At 41.5% G+C, this 21,482-nt stretch overlaps 1 protein-coding gene across 3 annotated transcripts in view; it reads right to left on the reverse strand.

Moving 5' to 3' along the window:
- The window catches only part of COP1 (COP1 E3 ubiquitin ligase), a 125,011-nt gene that overhangs the window by 36,366 nt on the left and 67,163 nt on the right, over positions 1–21,482 (reverse strand). For all 3 annotated transcript variants that reach the window (XM_084211601.1, XM_084211602.1, XM_084211600.1), the window contains exons 15-16: positions 19,149–19,265; positions 902–1,019 (exon numbers count right to left, since the gene is read on the reverse strand). In XM_084211601.1, coding sequence (XP_084067727.1) covers positions 902–1,019; positions 19,149–19,265 — 235 coding nt within the window. The remainder of the gene's footprint in view (positions 1–901; positions 1,020–19,148; positions 19,266–21,482) is intronic.

Raw genomic sequence — 21,482 nt, forward strand, 5'->3', positions numbered from 1 at the left:
GCCTGCAAAGTCCACCTTCAGCTTCCCAAAGTAAGCACTTGGGCACAGGAGCCGTATCTAGTTGCCTTCATATTCCTCCTAAGCATTTTAGCTGCACAAGACAGAGCAGAGCCAAATGACACCACAAATGAATTTCTATTTTCAACTTGGAGAAAAGCAACGATCTGCCTCCCAAAAGCACAGCAGCCTGTGAGAACAGCCACCCACACAGGTGAACTTGCTCAGCAGCCCTGAAGAGCACAGAGAAGTGAAGGCTACACAGTTTTTAGCCTACATTGCTGCATTGTGATTTCAGGATTTACCTCATAAACACAGTTACTCCCATGATAATTCCCTGCCAGGTGTGTCAGTCACCTCTCCCTCCCCCTCCCTTGCCCCCTGCCCAGCACTGTCTGTCAGTCCTGGCATTCCAGAAGGGCATCAGGTGATTGGCAGAATGCAGAAGATGCCCCCTACCCCTGGGGGGACATTGAGCCATCCAGGTGTCCTTTGTCCCTTGAGACCTCCCCTCCTGTACCTGGTTGGTGGCTCCCTCCCCCTTCCCTCCCCTTCTCCCCTGGTAAAAGGGATGGGAACCATCCAGTCGGGATTCTGTTGGAGTAGTTAATGCATTCAGAGGCCTGTGGGCCAGAATAAAGCTCTGCATCAGAACCGACTCCTTTCCTCCACCATCACCTTAAAGCTTCTCCTCCAGAGGTAAACCCGAGGAGCAGCCCCTGCTACAGGGAGAGCTCCACCCGCAGCCACAGGAGCCCGGCATGCCCGCACTTGTCCCCAAGCACCCAGAAATGTCTCTGGGCTGAAAGCACCACGGTGCCACTATGTGCTCAAGCAGCAAGGGCCAGACAAGCTCAGGCCATGCTGGTAAATATTGCACCCCCACACAAGAGGCAGCACTTACGCAGAGACGATTTCCTCGCCGCTGACGAACTTTGCGTAGGAGACGGCCTTGCGGTGCCCCTTGAACACCATGATGGGCTGCTTAGTGTTGCGGAGGTCGTAGTAGTGAACACAGTGATCTGCACACGAGGAAGAAAAGGGATTTAGGTTTTGTCACTGACATATTTTATGAAAATCCTTTCTCTAGGAGGATTTTTCTCCTGAGAAGCCTCAGAAAGAAATGTAAGCAATAACTATCTGATGGCTGGGGAATGTGGTCTGGAGATGGTTTACCAGCAGGTACAGCTTTGATTGGTTGCATGTGAATTGTTTTTAATTAATGGCCAATGACAGCCAGCTGTGTTGGACTCTGAGTCTGTCAGGAGATTTTATTATTCATTCTTTTCTAGCCTTCTGATGAAATCCTTTCTTCTATTACTTTAGTATAGTTTTAGAATATAATTTTCACATCATATATTTATCATATAATATCATATAATTTTCATATCATTTTCCTATATAATATACTTTTCATATAATATAATAATTTTAATGTCATATAATTTTCATATAATATCATATATCCTTTTCACATAGTATAATTTTCATATAATATCATATATAATTTTCACATCGTATAATTTTCATATAATATCATACCATATCTAATATACAATATAATATAATAAAATAATAAATCAGCCTTCTGAAACATGGAGTAAGATTCTCATCTCTTCCCTTGTCCTAGGGACCCACAAACACCACCACATTTAATCAGCTGGGAAGGATGCACAGGACCTGTAATGATCACAACAAAAATCCTGCCTGCAGTTTCCACATCTCACTTCAAACCAGTCTAGGATAAACAGTCTGTGCTACAGCAAAAGAGGCTTCCTAAAACAGCCTCAAAATTCGTTCTACAAGGGTCCATGCTCCCTTTCAAAGGGTCAGGAAGGCAAAAAGGTGCAATCACATGTGTGTGCCTGTGCATGTGTCCTCCTGCAAACCCCATGACCCTGTTCAAGGCAGCAACTAAAAGGACTCTCACCTCTGCTTGCCTTCTCAGCTCCCTGCCCAGCCACTCCAATTGCCATTTCCAATTCCCAGCCTACTTCTTTTCCTTCCTCAAGCTGTCCCCTCTTCGAAAACTGCTGAAGAACTCAAGGGTAAAAACTCAAGTCTACTACTTAAATTGGATTGTGGAAAAACAGGATTATATTTGTCATGCTTGCTTCTGGATGGATAACCTTCCTACCTTTGCTTTTTGCTTCTCTCCTCTGACTTTATTACCAATCAAGAAAGAATTAGCATTTCTGCTAATGAGGGAACAGACTAAATTCCAGTTCATTTTAAGATTTAATTCACAGATGTGCCCCAGTGCCACAACCATATGAAAGGGATCACAGCAGAATTAGTGATACGTTTGCTTTTCTACACAGCCAAATGTCAATTCCCAAGAAACCAGAAAAACAAGAGAAAACCTCATGAGACCCAAGCCCCAAACACCCCCACAGTGCTCCTTCCAGCTCAACAAGGTTAATAAGCTTCTTCCTTCCCAACTTTCAGCCTTTAATGTTGAATTTCATTTAATTACCCCTTGCTATTTTGGAAGCACAGGGAGGGAAGGCCACACACATGGAAACCAAGCTGGACATCTCTCTCACTGAGCAACTTGTGATACCCAGACATCAGCTGAAATCTGCTCTGACCCTATTCCCACTCAAATAATGTCCCACTGGTGGAAGCTTATCACAAAGACTACATAGAAATGAATTTAAAAGCCACTAGCTACAGCCATTTTTGTATTTGCACAGCATTTCAAAGCTGGGTGTTGCTCTCTGCACAACTGAGAGACCTGCTGTCTCAAAAGCCCATACAGTTTGAGAGATAACCAGGTTTACATCAATCTACTGCAACCACCATCAGAGCAGCAAGTGGAAATCCTCCCCCAGATTAAGGGGCTAATTTTTGGTGGCCATGGGGTGGGGACTGTGTCACAAACACCTTCAATACAATAAGGTGGGCAGGTAAATCACCTTCCCCTCGCACTGCTACCAGCACTTCACCAGCTCAGAGGCCTCTCTGGGTAAGGATTTCTGGCTCTCCTCCTCCTCAAGGTGTAAAAGGAGATGCTCCAAGCAGCCACACCAAGTTTCCTCCACCACTTAGGTGAACAAATTACTCTTATCTTGAAACCCAGCAGCTGTTGCAGCCCTTACTATCAGCACTGAAGGAGCTGTGCCCCGAGCACTCTTTCAAACAGCTCCTGTGTCTTTCACCTCTGAAATACTAAACCTCCAAACAACCAAAATCCCAGTGTGCTCCTACCATTTGGGGATTTTAATTAGCTGTAGAGCAACAATGTTGCAACAGGCTAATTGCACAATGGGTTAATTTTCTAAGGGACTTTGAATTAAGCATTAACACCCTAACAAGACCTGGACATCTTGGTTCCTTCTACTTCCCTGAAAGCTGAAGCCAAGAAACTCCACAGTTTCTCATCTATCCAGCAGACCTGTGGGAGCTGTGAAACAGTTAACTGGCAATTGTTATTTTAATGAGCAGAATGATTCTAGCAAGGCTTTTTATTAGGAATCAGTTAGTGGATAAGCCTTTCAAGTGTATTTTTGCTTACAGTTTCAACACTGGCCCATCATTAGGGCACCTTTTTGAGCACCAGATTTTATCCTTCAAGAAAGTGGCAGGGAAAGGGATACCTGCATGTGAGCAGCTGGAGCAGTGCAGAGAGGAGAGAGCTGTGGCAGGGCAGACAAGTCTATTTGCAGAAGAGAACCATGAAGTTGAATTCACCTTCCAAACATCCCAGTAAACAGCTCAAAGCCTGGCAGCATCTGGCCCCAGCACGGCCGTGCCTTTCAGCATCAGCAGGGCAATCAATCACTGTCTGCTCTCATCACAACGGGTCTGAGGGAACCAGCAAGGCCAGTGGGCTCCAAAATTAGCCACTTAATTATTAATTGATTATTTCAGCAGACAAAGTGTTGGCGCCCAAATGAGTTTTAGGTTTTTGTTTGTTTTTTTAAATTCAATTGAAGCAGCTATTTTTAAGTAGATACATGAAGATGAATGCTCACTGCACTCATTAAAATCTGAACAGGTGGTCATGTTTTACAATTAAAGAGATACTCTCTCTTGTAGGCCATATGGACTTCACAAAAAACATGATAAAAATGCCATCTGCTGAGGAAGTAGAGAGCCCCAAAGTGAAGCAAAATGAGAAAAATACAACTCCCAGGGACCCCAGCAGAAGCCTTGCCTGGTGGACTTTGATGAGCTGAAATGGGATGGGATGGGCAGCATCTCTGGCATACCAGTAGGTCAGAGGTGAGGTGGCAAGGTGCTCTGGGAGGCTCAGAAAATGAGATTTTTCCCCAAGAGGCAGCTGAAGGTGGGGGAAAATGGAGTGGGAAATGAGGGGAATCAAACACTTCCTGAACTCCACAAGAACCTATCAGCTCATCCAGCATCCCAGTGCTGGCTCCTGCCCTCAGCATCCCTGGCAGACCATGGAGCATGCTCCACTGCCAACCAGCAGCACCAGGGGTATTTGCTTCTTGTTTGCTCCTCAAAATGAACATTAATATCATAATTCAGCTAATTTCTACCCCAACCAGAAACCTCACTCAGAACAAGTTCATCTTAGAATCCACATTTAGAGAGTTAAAGCTTCCTGCCTGCCCAGCCCTTGGGCAGCAACAGCTCCCTGCTTCACCTTTTCTTCTGCATTCAGGCTTAATTTAAATATTTATGAAATAAAGGGAAGGAACATGTATATATTTCATAACAAATTAAACACTCCAGAACAATTCTCATCTAGTTCAATGTCACTGCAGAAGCTGAGCATGACAGAAATCGGCTGCTATACCTTCTGAATTCAAATGTTTGCTGGCAAGTAATTTTATTTTTTATCCATGTATTTTTAAGTGATCTCAGAAGGCAAAAAGGACAGCTAAGTTCTGCCATTGCTGCAGAGAGGTCCCTGACCACAAGCCTGAGTTTTTAAATAGTGCTTTTCCATTACTCTCAGCCTACTTCCCCTTAGGACACTGCTGCTTTCACCTTTGAGCCATCAAGTGACAACTAATCAAGAATTCAGACTTCTCCAAACTCCTGAGATCTTGCCACCTCTTCAGTAAATACAACCCATGTCAGCAGAGGATGGCATCCCTCTCTGCTCAGCTGCTCATAAATTCACAAGACTCCAGCTGGCAGGAAAAGGGCAAAAGAGAAGGATGGGTTTGTGCTGAACAAGGTGAAGGGATCAGCACCTCCTCAGCCTCAATCCTCAGATTCAGCTTGGTTGTAGGGGTGGGGATGCAGTAAACGAGCTGATGATGTGGTTACATAGTCACAGAAATCAGGTTTCAGAACTTCTAAAATAAGAGAATTGGGAATTGCTAATGGAGCCAGCAGCATCGTAGGTAATCTCCGAGCTGTTTAGAAAAATGGAATTGATCTTGGGTTTTTAGTTGTTTAAACAAAAGAAAAAAAAAAAAGGACAGAGCCTGCTTTTCCCAGAAGTGATTTTCCTTACATTTAGGCTTGTTAAAAAAATTTACAAAACTGCTGCTACCAGCAGGCTTTAGGTTCAACACCACCTGTTGTAAAGCTTTTACTGCGTAGTGAGGCACAGCAGCTCCACAAAGAGCAGCAAGGGTTATGACAGGGTGTCACACAGCAGCAATTCCATCTTTCACTGAGTACCAGCACACACAAGGCAGCCACACACAAAAACCAGAGAGCAGAGCAATCCCACTCTCCAGGTAACATTTATCTTGTAGGTCATGTGTTGCACCCACTTTCACCATGAACATTAATCAGCATCAGCTAATTCACAAGACCCCCCAGGCTTTTTTCAACCAAGAACCACTTACTTGAAGGAATATCAAGCCAAGGACAGCAAAACAAAAATTTACCTGCAATGCAACAGTTTTATATTCAAAGGATGTAACCACTAGAAAGACCCAAGAGCTGCATACAAAGGTTCTGTGGCTCTCCTCTGGAAAACTAAATTGCTGGAGAATCAATGCCCATTTTTCTTATTTCAATCATTTAAAAATGCACATTTCTCAACTGTTCAATATTTAGATTATTGATCCATTAAAAAAAAAAAGTTCTTTACATTACTTGGATTTCTCAGCACTCACAGACTTGAGAATATAATGATGCTCCTTGTTCCACAGCAGATAAATGCCACGGACAAGAAAATGCCCATATTGAAATGCACAGCTGTCAGGTAGGCAGCCAGATGTTAATTAAGTGGTCTGATAGAAGTATTCTGTGATCAAGGCACATTTTGGACTTTTTTAAAATAAAATACATCTTCAATAACAAACCTAAAGGTCAAAATAATTTCATACATTAATGCTCTGGCTACAGCCTGCAGTCCTGCACATCTCATGCTACAGATCTTTTACTGAAACAGAAGCTCAGGCTGGAGTGTAATCTTTAATGTGCTCTTGTGCTTCTCTGACCGTGATGGTCTGATTTGTTACATCTAGTAACTCATGTCCTCAGCTGGTGATTGCCCCATGGTCTTCACTTGTCTGTTTTCCTCCATATGAACTTCAAGCTTGGATCAAGGCTGGCATGTTTTCACCAGTGAAACTCTGTACATCAGCAGGAACAATAGGAGACATTTATAGTCTGAGGGGGTGTATTTAAATGACCTGTTTAACAAGACAAACTGAGTCAGAGCAAATTTGGTGCAAGATACCTCTGCTTGCCATCAATTAGGTTATGCTGGGGAAACCAAAAGAACAGCAAAACAAAAGGGTATAAAACAAGCCTACAAAATTTTCCTCAGAATGACATGACTTTGTAACATTTAATTTCAGTTTTATTTCCATTGGCTAAAAAAAAAAAAAAGATTGAGCTCCAGGAGGAAGCCTCTATCACTCAAACATTGAAGGGGTTAGCTGGAATCCAATTATATATATATATTTTTAAACATCTACCTACACAAATTGATCTTTTTTTTCCACTCATTTCTCCTCTGTATACCAAGTGTAAGCAAGATCACTCAGTTTTCAGGGCTCTGAGAATTGTATCTAGGCAACTTGTTTAGCAGGAAAATATAACTACATCCTTATGCCTTCAAGTGTCCAGAATACAGTGGTTCAAATCAAAGCTTGCTTTGAGTGTCTCTGGGTAAAAGGAAAGAGCACCCACTGTTATTTCCCTACCTGATGTGCCATGAAAATGGGGATGAGCCATCCTGATGAGTATTTGCTGAACTGAGATAAACAAGAGGTAGACTAACAGAACTTAGATGGGTTAACCAAAAGTCTCTTTTTTGGTCAAGCTCAGTGTGATTTCTTGCTTTAAAAAAGGAAGCTTGAATCCACAAAGGTAAAGTCTTTGGCTGGACTAAAAATGGAAACAGGATCAGGAGACTCACACAAAACCTCAGTTTTCATCAGGAAAAACCTTTCTTATGTTAGGGAGGAGAAAGAGGAAGGAGATAAAAGGGAAAAACATCCTGGTTTAAAAATAAACTCAAATCACTGTACTTCCATACAGTACACTGAGGATGACATGGCCCATGAGGGCACCTTGGTCCTTAGAGAAATCTGAACAAGGGCCAGGTAAACAACACCTGAGTAAAGGCTGCCATCAGAGCCCAAACCCTGCAAATTAAATGCTTGAAAACAAATTTCCTTAAATTCCAGAGGAAATCTACAAAAGCCATTTACCCAGCTTCAGAATTACTTACAGACTTACTGAAAAGACATTAATAAAAAAAGTGGAACTTCTGCAGTGATCTTCTATATACCTGTGCACCAGGAAATGGAGCCTCCCTGCCAAGGCAACGATATCAAAGGCTGGTTGAAAGACAACTTAGAATTTAATTATGAGGAAGCTCAAATGAAATTTAATCCTATATAAAATGCCATATCTGTCAGAAATCCATTTTTGCTCAAGGGCCCTGAAAGTCATGGAATACTGTAGGTTGGAAAGGACCTCTTAAATCCAGCCAGCCCAACTGCCCAGTCAAGGATGGGACAACTGCAAAGTTGGATTCACTTTCCAAGTTAAATAATTGTTTTCAAGACTCCTACTCAGTCATGCTCCATGAATTTCCAAAGACAATTCTATAAACTCTCCCCTCAGCTGTCTTGAAAGTGCTCTTATGTCAAAGGATTAGGGAGATTTTTTTTTTAAATACAAACTTGCTTAAGCTATTTGCTCTTGACATAAGAAAGGCAAGGCATTAGCCCACCTCTCAGCACTACAGCAGTAATGTTTGGGCTGTGTTTTGCTGCACAGGTTTCTGGCTTCTCAGATCTTTCAGGTTTTGTCTATCTACACCCACACAATGGGGGTGGCATGAAGCACTGTCATACAACCTTAGCTCTCCTTTAATTCACTTTTTTTTCTTACTAGTGAAAATGAGCAGCTCAATTTTAACTCTTGCCAAACCTGTAATACCAAACAACAGTACTTGCAGATCTTCACGTGGCTTTATTCAGAAAGTTTGGGGTAGAGATTTAATCTTCCCTACAGCAGAAAGACTGGCTGGAGTTTGAACATCCATATGTGGGTTTTGCTCTGGAGAGAACACTGGGGACATAGGACAGCTGAAGATTTCATCTTTGGGAATAATTCAACTCAACAAGTGAAATTTCATGGAGTGACAACTCCCCCCAAAAAAATCTCATCCAGGGCAGAAGAGACAGCGAGGAGGGGAAAAAAAGGATCTTTATTTCAACAACAGAAATGCAGGGTAGTATTTGGGCATTTGACAAAGAATGGTGAAGAAGCCTTCCAGCCACCAAAACACTGTAAAGAGATCTATTTCAATTGAGAGAGTAATACTGGAATGGGCTATGATGAGCACAGGGTTTGGCTCATCACAAACCACTTCTGGGAGGGAAGACAGTGTGATAGTTTCCACTACATAAAAGAAATAAATGCTTCAGGAAAAGAAAAGAGATGACAATGCATTAGGGACAGGGAGAAGTGAACTTGAATTCACAGGAACAAAGCCCTGCACTAAAAATTAGCACAAGAATTTTCTGAAGAAGGAATTAGATAATATCAACAACAGTAAGTTGACATCAGTGCCCTCTGTACAAACAATTTCCCTTACTGTAAAGGCAAGAGATTAAAAATGGGTTTGATACAGCCTGAAGCAAAGAACCTTTGCAGACAAATCTGTCTGGAGCATCCTGCTGAAGAATGCAGTGTGCTGCTTCTCTCCTGCAGCATGACAAATCACATGAGTGACATTCTGCTGTCTGCTCCTCAAGACCCATGTCACTCCAACACCTTCCCCCAGAACACTGCAGCACAGGTAAAGCTAACTGGTATTTTTTATTTTTCCTGTTTGTGCCTTCCCTTCCAAAAAAGTCCCAATAAAGCAAGAAAAATTTATCCCAACAGCCATTATCACAGGCACACTAAAATGTTTGCTGAATATGGCTTTGCATTCACAATTTTTTCTTCCAGGAGAAACTGCAAGTGCTTTGTTTCTATAATTAAGACAAAATTATTCATTGGATGCATTTGCTTTTTTCTCTTTTTTTACCTGGAGTTTCCTTTGCAATGAAGGAACAGTTTTTCTCTGAATAACCATTTTTCTGCAGCCCTGGGGAAATCTCAGCAATCTCTTTTAGAAGCAATGCTCTGGTCCACAGCAGCAAACTGTAACAATGCCCTTATTTTGTATTTCAGGTGTGTGTCCAAGATGATTTGGGATGCAGTACTTCATTTATATTTGCTCTCAGAGCTCTGTCTAGACAAGTGGTACCAGACTCCTGAGGAGGTGCTGCATCCCCATCTTCATAGGTGTCAAACATTCAGTGGCCACCCAAAAAGGGACTGAACTTGAGAAAAGCATTCAATACATATTTTCCCTGCAGGTGAAAACCTCCCCCATGTGCTTTTAAAGACTATACAAGATTAAGCAAGGTCTGTATGATTCATTTTGCTGGTAGCAAAATCTTAAAAAAGCCCAAACAACTAAACCCTTTAAAGTGAGGAAGCCACAGAGCCCATGATGTTAGTGAGGAGATGAAAGGAAGTTTCTAAAGCAGAGCAAGGCACATGGGTATTTGGAGATGACAACTTAATCTCATTTTCCTACACTGCAATACAGATGATGGGCAACAGCCTCCAAAGATTAGATTTAAGGAATCCAATGGAAATCCACCCTCAAAAAAAATCACATTTAGGGAATTCAACACAAATCCAGCCCAGGTTTTCATTTAAACAAACAAAGAACACAGCTTTGAGAAGAAGGAAAATGACCAACAGTGTTCTGTTTAGCAAAATGGATGGTAAAAGGGGCACAGTGAAAAGCTCCACTCCACACTTCAGAAAACTGAAATAAAGAGCTGAGGTTAGACTGAATGTCTGTCAGTTTAATCTCTGGCAAAACCAACAGCACAATAAGACCCTTCTACAAAAGAAAGGCTCAGGGGTGTCCCAGCACAGGGTTTCAGGTCAGCACTTGAAATATTTTGACAGAGCTCTGCAGGAAACACTATACCCCTGCTTCAGCCAGGGATTTGCATCTCTTACACCAACTGTACTATTTTTCAAAAAATACATACCAACACTAGCATTCCTCTAAAGATCTATATCTCCCTCTGCTGAACAGATAAAGAGAACAGCAGCCTTGATGGGAACTGCCAACTGGGTTTTTAACCTTTGTATTCCACAGATTCCCTATAGCTCAAAGTTACAGATGACATTTGCCAGGTTATGGATAATGGTCTTTACACACTGGGGACATTTTGTTACTGACTTGTCTAAAGCTTTTGATACAGCAGCCCATAAAGCCTTCACCCTAAATAACTTGTCTTACATTAAGGAGGGAAGGAGGAGACATAAAACATTAGATATTAATCAGTTGACAAAAGGGCTCTGATGGGAGAGGGAAGTAAAACAGATTTCTCTAGAACTCTTTTGAAACTTTGACCTTTATGGTTTTAAAGAGCTATAGCAATTTCTCACAGAAGTAAGGGATAGATGGTTTTGTGCACTTCAAGGGTTGCTGTCTATCAGATTATTGGAGAAACAAAATATTCAGTACATGCAAGCAAGATTTACTAATGCTACAAAACTAATGACGACAACAACAATAATAACCTCCAGTTTTGGAAAGAATTCATTCTTTACATCTGAAAGAGGAAAAAATAATTATGCACTGTTTAGCTGCAACATTCAATTATGCTGCTAACACAGCTTTTCTCACTATGTAAATGCATAACTCTACATGCACTAGTGCCTGTAAACTGATGTCCAAAATAAATTTTATGACACCTGTAGCATGTGAAGAACAGGCATTTTAAGGTAAAAGGTGCTTCAATCCATGCTGTTTAAGTGGACTAGACCTTGGAAGAGATGAAACTTCTTACATGAGCAACAGGAGCCTTACTTGTACATGGAGTGCTGGGTACATCTATCAAGGCTAAAAATACCATGCCACTTGCTGAACACATCTCTCTCAATTCAAGGTACATACTGCACACAACAAACACTCTTCTTAATGCTAAAGCCATGTCAGGTCTGCTTCTTGAAAGAATCAAAGTTGCACAAGTCACAGAGCTGTGATGGAGGGCAGCACAGTCAGATTCCCTGGAACCACACACCCCAAGAGGTCAAGATCATGTAGACAAGGGCTTGAGGCATTACAAAAGATGGATGTGAAAGGAACATCCTCCCTAGGATTTTAAGAGTGCATTTATGAAGCAACAGCTTTCGGGTTTCTGTTGTATCAGCAGACATCATAAAAAGAGAACCAAACAGGCTTCAGAGCAGTCAAAGCAGCTCTAAGGAAAGGGAAGTGCAGGCTCCTGAGAACTTGAGTTGGCCAAATTATCAGTCAAACCTGATTTTAGTCCAGAACTACATTTTGCTTCACTAGCCTGAGGAGATACTAGTCTTAACTAGTTTCTGGAGATGATGACCTGATTCATTATCAAAACTGACCTCACAGCAGACTCACTGGAAGAGAGGAATGATATTAGAAGTGTTATATTTGCTAAAATCCAAGCTTCAGATAAGAAGGCTTAAACCAAAGGTATGGTGGATTGTGTATACAGGGAAACAAGCACAGGAAAGCATGTGATGAAACACAGGTATCCAAGGTGGAAAAGAAGCAACATACCCTAAGGAGGCAATGAAACAAGTAATGTGAAGAGCATCTGGATTTGCACATGCATCTACAGTCTCATTTTTTGTCATTTTCTTGAGATTTAAATGGCTGATACGAACCTTGCCCAAACATTTAAAACTCTACTCTTAAAGATTCATGTAATGTTTAGATGCTCAGACACTGTGAAAAGATGCCTTTGAGATGAGAGCTCACACTGCACTCACCAGTTACAGATTTTCCTGTGCTATGTGACAATCTTCACCAGTTAGTATGGAAGCACAGTACCCAAATAAAAGGTTGAAACAGTTAATCCATGCAGTATGAACAGGAGAAAACACAGCAAGCCATTACAGAGGATGTCATTCCAAAGAGCAATTCCTTTGAATGAGCTACCAGTAAAACTGCAGAGGTTGGAAAGCATTAAACTCTTAAGGGATACAGCAACAGCTAGCAGCAAGAGCAATTTGGCATTCTGAGAAAAAGATGAATGTTGGAGTTGGCTATCTCTTCCTGAATTCCAAGGCTCATTTCAATTTAAATTTGAATTTCGTCACATTGACTAAATGACTTCTGTGCCAGTTGTAAGACAAAACGTTCATGAAAAGAATATTTAAGCAAACAATTAGTACGCTCATTTCTGCCAATGACAGATTTATCCTTTTCTCTAGAGAATCAAATGGAGCTTTTCAAGTTCATTTTATTCATTCACTTGTTACTGAAGTGTGATGACCTCTGGGACAAAGTTAGGAAACTCCCCAGTGGGTCTCTATATTGTTAGTCACTATTCATTGCAATTGCTTTATTCAAGACAAGTCAGATACTGCTTTTTCTGTGTAAGTAAAAAAGTTCTATCAGCTCTTGAACTCTTAAGGCTTATGTGAAAATTGCACATGCAACACATCCTGCACACTGATGAGAGGTTTCATGGCCCTTTGTGATTTCCTAGGAAGCAGTGGCAGCAAGGCAGGAAGATACTACCTAGCAGATCTGGCAGCATCTCTGATGTGCAGGAACAGAAAAATCAGCTTAACTACAAAGATCTTAAGTTTAAATAACATGGTATAGGTGCAGTGTCTCTCACTGTCAGTCCTGAGCAGAAGTACAATGTGATCCACTACTAGAGCCAGAAAGATTGCCTTCACCAGGACAGCAGAAGGCTTGGTTTGATATCTCACCTTCATTTACATCCCAGGGTCCATGAAGAGGGATGACATGTAAGTCAAACCTTCACCTAAAACATCCCACTAAGCTCAGTGTTTCCACTTCAATAAGTACTTTGGGACAGAAATATGATCACAGCCTTACTGGCCAGAAATACAGATTCCTCCAAACAAGCCTTAACTGACTGAAGTGCTGTAAATGCTTTCCAATGCAAAACAAACAAAGGCTTTGCAGTGAATTCTGGAATGAGTTTGAATTAAAGGTGACAAATGTGCACTTCCAAAACACAAATCCTACCCCCTACTTCCCCTGCCAACAGCCTCAGAGATCATGGACTAGAGGAAGGTTTATTATTACCTACCCACAAAATGAAAAGACTCACAGCAGGTAAAGTCCTATCCAAGTAATAGGCAAGCCCTGAACTGCTGCATGCCACTGCTTTCATCAAGGCTGAATTCTGAGCACTCACTGCTGTGAAGTTTTTCCACAGGCACCTTTGTCTGTGCCTTTAAACACTGAGCTCAATTCATACACTGAAGGTAATCTCGTAGCTCAAGCCCAAGGAAGCTGCCTAACTCCACCCTAAACATGTCATATACTCACACAAATAGATCCTTTCTGAGTCACTGCAGGCTTTCAACAGAACACACTGCTCACCCATGAGAATCTATTAAGGTAAGACCTTGCTCTCAGCTGGAAAACATTAATTCTCTTCCAAAAAGGCACACTACCTTCTTGGTCATTAATATCCCATCATTCTTCTGAGCTGAGTGAAAGGCAGGTAAGTCACCCATATCTGAGACAGTGTACAAGGCTAACTCTACAGGGAGATGTTTGGGAAAGAGAAATCACTGCTCCAGTTACTGCAGCAGAAAAATCAATATTTCACTGGCCAGGATAGTCTCCAAAGTGGCCCCACTTGGACACCAAGTATATTAGAAAAATGGAATGATGATGATAAAAAAGCCACTTTTGACCCTGAAGTGTAAGTGCATCAGGGTGCTGCAGAGACCTTAAGGGGTGGGTAAATAGCTGCAAATGAAAACAAAGCTGTTGACACAACAACAGGAATCCTTCCTAACACTGCTACTGATCCACAGCATCAAATTAATTTTGTGACCATTCAAAACCAGAATACAACACCACTGTGTAATGCTAAAGATGGTGCACAGGAAACATCTTTAAACAGCCTGGAAAATGTGGTGGGGAAGGGCAAAATCACCTTCAAAGGAAAAGCAGAAAGTGGGGAAGGGAATGAGGAAGAGAGAGAGCTGGTAAGAGAGGAGAACCTCAGCATTAAGAGCACACCCCACGTTCACTGAGGGTTTGCCCCTTGTTAGTGACCACTGGCATTGATGCAGGCTGCCAAAAACCTGTCTGGGGCTGGCACTGGTGCTCAATGGATCAGGGAATAACCTAATCTAGAAAAAAGGCAGTTCAGTTTTTGCCATGCAACTGGAAGAGTGAAGAAGAGATGGAAAAGCAAGATCTGGGATGTTTAGGAGGGATATGGCATCTCCAATGCAGGCAGTCTCCAACTCTGTTGCTCTAAGCAATAACACCAGCATCAATCAGCACCATCCCACTTTTTCCCTGCTGTGGTCACTTCATCTGAACCCACACTATCAAGAGTTTGTGACAACATAGCAAAGCTGTTTTAGAGACTGACCAAAGCTAAAACTAATGCAGCAAAACCTTCTGTTGCCATCCTGTCCATATGTGTTTCTCTGCTGCTTGCACTTATTTTGTGAAGCTCCTGGAGAGGAGACAGTCTCTGTCCTGCATCTCTGCAGCCCTGAGAAACCTCTCTCAGCCCTCAATCCAACCTGCTGGATTTGTGGGTCCTACAGGAAAAAAATACAGTGTTTAAGGAGATGATGCATCTAATATCATAGAAACTTCAGATCTCTGAATTCTTACAAAACCTCTGCATAATATATGGGAAATAAAAAGTCTGTGCTAGCTGCTGACACTATTACAGCAGGTTGGGAATAAAACATTCCTACTATCAATAGCTACACTGAGCTCACTGGAGTTAGCAGACAGTCTGATCTCACCCAGACTGCACAACTTGGACGTTCCAGCTGCAAAGTGCATGATGCATTTTCTGCTTTTAGTTTTCTTTTTAAAGCAGGGAAACAGCACTGCTAGAAAATATATGGGTTAAGGACATCAGTGCTATTGCTGAGGCAGAACAATAATAACTTCAGCCATGATTTATATAGCTAATTTCAGAATAAAACCCTATCTGGTTTTAAAAAGAGGAAAAGACCACAGAATGACCTGATTTTGTATTTGGCAGTGATTACAGTTTATACTGGACAATGTTTCAACTCAGTAAGCATGCAAATAGAATATTTTATTAAAGTAACAGACAAAAGGGGTCTTTTCTTCTTTATGTGCCCTCTCCACTACAACAGATTTTATCAGGCTGTAGCCAGATACACCAGCTTTCCTCTCACCTGAAGTGCCTGATTTTAAGTGAATTACTTCTCAAACCAATATCCATTTCTCTCTTCTATAGGCTCTATTTCTAGTTTATGGCCCATTTGTTCTGTTTTAAGCTACCCAAGATAATTTTTTTTGGTCATCTAAAAGCTAAAGAGTGAAGAGCCCAGAAAAGAAACTTATATATCATCCACATTAGATGCTAATCCTGGGATTTGCTTTTATAGTGGCATCTAAAGCTTGTTTTCCTACATCATCTGAAGCCAACTCAGTGCTCTTTACTTGAGAAAAGTGTTTCTCAAGGAGATATACAGTCTAACAACACTTTTAAAGATGGTTACATTAAATCAAAGCATCACAGCAATCCTGTGACAGAACCCCCCTATTTCACTCGCTGTGCCACAGGGTTCACAGCCTGACTTTGCTTCCAAATCCACCCCTACAGTTCTTCAGTTCCCTCCTTTTAGTTTGGCAATGCAGCACGGAAACTGGGTGCAGGTGGAAATGTTTTTATAAACCCAGACCTCTGGTTCAAGATTCCCTACAGAGAATGAAGCAAAGTCAGGCTGTGAACCCTGTGCTGCCTCAGCTCACCTCATTCATGCCATGTGTTGGTAGATCTCTAAGGGATCTTCCTTAAATTTTTCTGTAAAAGAGAGTTTTAAAATTGGAGAAGGCAGAAAGGTACCTCTCAACTTTTCACCTGTGCACAATGTAGCATCATGGGCTGCATGGGCCAACAGCCAAAATGTTACAAACAAGCAAGAAGAAATGTAAGATGGGGACAGGATGGAAAGGACAAGGACCTTAAGATGATCATCATATTTCTGTGGTGAAGGCAAGAGAGGAAACAACACAGAGATGTTGATCTAGCTGAAGCATCTGATTAGGAAAACCCACTTGAAGGAGCCAATCTGAACAGATGGATGCAATTGGGCAAGATGCATTTGTCAAGGGCAGAGAAGAGCTTTTCTTAAGCAAGGTGTGAAAGAACAGGACATTATGAAAAGATGCTCCAGCTTTATGAATGGTTAAGAGAGAATTTATAAAGAAAATAAAAACATCAACACTGAAAAAATTTCTACTTCAGTCAAAATTATATTGCTTAAAGAAGTTATGCTGGCTTTCAGCTATTCTGCAAACAGAAAAAGGGAACGGAAATGTGTATGTAATTAATAGTATAGTAAATCAATTTACTTCTTCCATTTATAGCTCAAATATTACATACCAATACTTCCTCCCTAACCATTTATGAATTGCTTACCTCATCATGTATTAAACTATAGATATAGACAGATACACACACAAAAATACAGACACATATATAGCATTAAGCTCCATCAAATCAGCAAATAAATTGAGAGCACAAACAGAAACAGCACTTCTGTTTAAATACAATACAAGACTGTGTGGGACATGAAATGCTCAGAAGTCTTGGCTCTCCTATCCTTGAATAAGTCACTGAAGTAATTGAAACCGTTTTCAAAACGTGAAAATCCTCTTAGCATGTGAGCAAGCCAAGGCAGGGCTAAGACAGCTTTCTAAAATTGGCCACTACACTGATCACTGAATTAGTGTTTAGTGTTGTGGATTGTTCATTTTTATTTCTGCTGGGGGCAAACAGGAGTGATCAAGTCAGTACCCTGTTCCTTGCTTTTTTTTCCCAGCACTACTCAAGGAAGTCAGCTTTGACTCTTCCTTTATTAATTTTATAGCCTATGTGACAACTCATGCTATTCAACAGTTATGTTCCTTTTTCCACAAACTAAATGAAATTATTAAGCAAGACTAGCTGAAGCTGATGGAGAAGAAAAACCTTTGTCTCCATCATAACACATTAAACATGACTGTTTTACTATATGGGGTATGAAAGTAGACACTAACTTATTTCTTTGCTCTGATTATTTTTTAGGAATTTAGAAATAATGTCTTTCAAGATTCCAGTATTTCTTTTAATATGCCATTTCCCCCACATGTATTTATGGCTGAAAGATAACTAGAACTCCATTGTGGGAAGCAATTTCCATTGGTTCAATGACCCCATGTAATTGTTTCAGCAATCATAATATCAATCAAATATCCATTTTAATTTTTATTTAGAGATTCAATTATCAACATCAAGCAGATGTAAACACTTCTTTCAGTACTTCTTTCCCTTTTCCCCCTCAGTGTCCTCTAAATCACAGAAAAATGCATGCAGTCCTTTAAAACCTCCATGAAACTTTTAGGGCTTCCTAATGCTTCTTTCTCGACATACCTGCTGAGGACAAGCCCAGTTTGTTAGATCTGGGTGTGGGGACAGAGACACTCCCACCTGCTCCTACCCCACATGTCCTCCAGCTCCAAAAGCCTGCCTTGATTAATGTGTGCCTTATCCCCCCTCTGCCTTTCAGGTGGCACAGAATCCCAGTTATCTATTTATCAAGAAGAATTTTGTTTCATAGTGCTTTTATAGGTATATTTTAATCAGTGGCTGATCCATTTGGAGCTAGTGCTCATCTTTCCCCTTTCCCTAGAGCCTTTCCCAGAGAGTCCCTTCTCATTCAAATGCTGCTAGTAGGTATTGTTCAACTGTTTTTACATGTGATTCACTAAACTTCAGAGAGATGCCTGTCAAGCAAGTCAATATTTTATACTCCAGCTTGAATCCACTTTTGGATTCAAAATGCAAGTTTATTTTTTGCCTCCTAAGAGTTACAACCAAAGTATAACTGGCCTGGAAGTGAGAACACTTGAATGAAATGGCAAACCAGTGGCTGCAAGAATGATCAGCATATCTCCCAGAATCCAGAGAGAACAAATGTTGTCAGAACAAGTAGTTACAGGTCCATTAAAACTCCCCAAGGAGAAAGAAAATGCAGAGTTGGTTAAACATTTATAGGCACCTGTGAGTTTTAGTTACTGTATGCATAGCACAATACAGCTTCCTCCCAAAGCGACACCTGCTCTGCTCTCAGATCTTTGTGTTATCACCAAGAACCATTTAACCCAAGTGAATAAAAGGCTCCTTGTGCCTTCCCCACTGTCTAATTCAAAAAAAATAAAAATGTTAACAGCCATCTTTGCCCAGCCTAGGAAAACATGAGCCCACCCACGGGGATTGTAGCTGGAGCTATGGGAACACGCACAGCCACAGCTTTACAGCACGCTTCAGGTAAAACCAGTTAAAATTCCCAGTATGGCTTTGTAGCATTTATAGAACAATATTACAAATCAGAAAGAGCAGCTCTCATCATGTTAACACATTGAGACTCCCTGCGCTGAGCTCTGCCTGGTTGCCTTAGCGATCCCAATAAATGCACTGGGTGATTTCTTTACCTGCCTTATCTCTGACAGAGGCACCCAAATGAAAAAGCCAGGCTGGGGCATGACACTGACACAGCACTGTGACACTTGAGAAGCTTTACTCACAGACATTTTAACTGCAAAGACACTTCAGTCTTGGCCACAGCAGCCAACCTCACATCTTTAGGGAGAACAAGGAATAAAGGAAGGAAGAAACAATATCCCTTTGCCCCAAATCCTTTTCACCTACCTGCACAGCCAAAAGCTAGGTGATACCTAGAAGATGGGCTGAATTTGACACAGCACACGTTAGCCTTGGCCTCAATGCTTGCAACTGAGTTGTCCAAGTTGGTAGACCACAGTTTCACTAGAGAAAGGGAAAAAGAGACATGAATAAACAAAAAACAACAGAAACACGAACCTCATGTGAAAGGCCTAAAATCTAGTTATTTCATGAGTAAGATTCTGGAAAGCCTCAGTTGCTAAGATGTTAGTGAGTCTAAAGGGTCAGCTGTCACTGGTGGTGGGTCAGTTTGAGAATATTCTGAAGTCCACATTGTGAATATCAGAGCAGAGGATTAACCACACGCTATAATCTCAGTGCTTAAGGTTACTGCAGTGCAGATTCACACAACCAAGGACAGAAAGGCTTGCATTCTTTTTTGTTCCTTGTCCCTGTGCTGGGATGCAAGAACTCCATGATCCACAGCAAAATTGCTTTGCACAGAATAAATATACCTAATTGTATGCACAGTGAGTGAGAACAACATGTTTTATTCTTGAGAAACTGGCACAGACAGGAGAGAAATCAGTATATTGGCTTCCTATGATGCAATAATCCCTTGGTACAAGAACTTCACTGTTCTATGAGAGTACCACATGAACACTGATTAAACTAAGTGCTAGAAGGGGCTCTTCCACTAAGCACTCCAGTGCTTCAGAGAATGACCAACAAAAAACACCAAGGCTTTTCAAAACACAGCCTTGCCCACCTGCCAGAAACACTTCAAGGATCATTTAACCTTAAGATGAAGAGTGCCAGGTGCTCCTCACTTAGTTAATCTTATTATTAATAGCTAAACAATGCACTGCCTTTGGCCCAGATAAAGGAGCAGCAGGTTGGCATCAGGCCCCATTGATGCCTACCAGGCTGGAAAGACAAACATCTCCCCTCCCTCTTTTCTTGATGAGTGGATCAAGCTGCACTTGAGTATCACAATCTGAGGCTGGAAGCAGAGCAAGATGGAACCAATGTTAAAGGTGCAGTTGCTACATGAAGGGTTAAAATCCCCTCAAGAGCTCCCCTTGAGCTGCACAGGCTTCTCAGATCTGTGGCCAACAGGTGCTCCAGTCTTCTTACTGAAACTCCACTTTGGAGAAGAAGTGAGCAAAAATGGCAAAACAACAGGAACTTTGCAACCCACTATGATCAACACAGGAGAGATCAGCAGTCCTACAGTGTGTCCCCCACCCTCTGAGGGGCCCTCTGTGTCACCTGTTGGCCATTTCCCAGGGGCTTTGAGGGAGAAGCAAGGTTTCCAGCTGGATTATCCAGGGATGTTTTAGAAGACAAAGGAAAAGGAGGAATGCTGGCAGGTTGGTTCCAGTGCTGTTTTTCATAGTATGACAAGCAATGAAAGCAACAAGGCTGGGCTGTTTCTGACCATGCAAGGATGGAGGAAACAGCACAGCTCAGAGGACACCAAGGAACCACTTTAAATACAGCACTGTGTATCTGGCAGCTGCCTGGAACCATCAGAAAGTAGCACACAGACAGCAGCAGAAACACAAACCCCAGGGGCATACTCTGTTTGCCCAGAAGCATTATGTAAAATTCAATGAAAACAGCACCCAGCCTCAGGTTGGTTTTCAGAAATAAATGCATTCTCATTGATCAGAGTTATAATATTCACCCTAAATATCACCTGGCTACATTTTTAAATGAAACAAAAGCTTGGCTTAAGAAGCTCTCTTCTCCCAGGCAAGATGGGATGATAAAGCTTCTCCACCACGTTCTGCACTTGGGGACAGAGGGGAACAGGGAAGAATTTTGCAGAACATTAAAAATTTACATTTTGCTTAAATAAACTGACACCGAGAGATGAGTAGTCTAAATTCTGGTGGCAGTAAAGGCCATCAAGTTTATGAATGAGATAAGAAGCAAATAAAACATGTTTATGAGAGAACAGTGTCAGCAGACAACACCACTTCAACTTGAGGAATGTGGGGTGGGTACACAATCTCAAGTTCAGAGCAATACTCTGCCAAAATCTAGTATTAAAACAACACAGGTTTTCTTTGAAGCTTTCCATCCAGGTACTTAAAGTTGCATCCAAAGCAGCCAAGTCTCTCCTTGACCCCCCCAACAAACAAATGACCATCTGGTTCCAGCTCAGTATCAAAAGCTAATTGAGGGCTCTGTTTCAGCTTGGCTCCTTTTTTTCATTCAAGCTTGCAGGTCATAAACTGAGCCATTTAATCTGGTGAAGAGACAATCCATGTGCTCAAAGTCATCATAATATTTGTTACAACTGACAGGCACAGATTAGAGCTTGCAATTTCTGTGATCTAACTGCTGTGAGAT

Source organism: Fringilla coelebs (genome assembly GCF_963513975.1).
Source record: "Fringilla coelebs genome assembly, chromosome: 9".
Taxonomy (NCBI): Eukaryota; Metazoa; Chordata; class Aves; order Passeriformes; family Fringillidae; genus Fringilla; species Fringilla coelebs.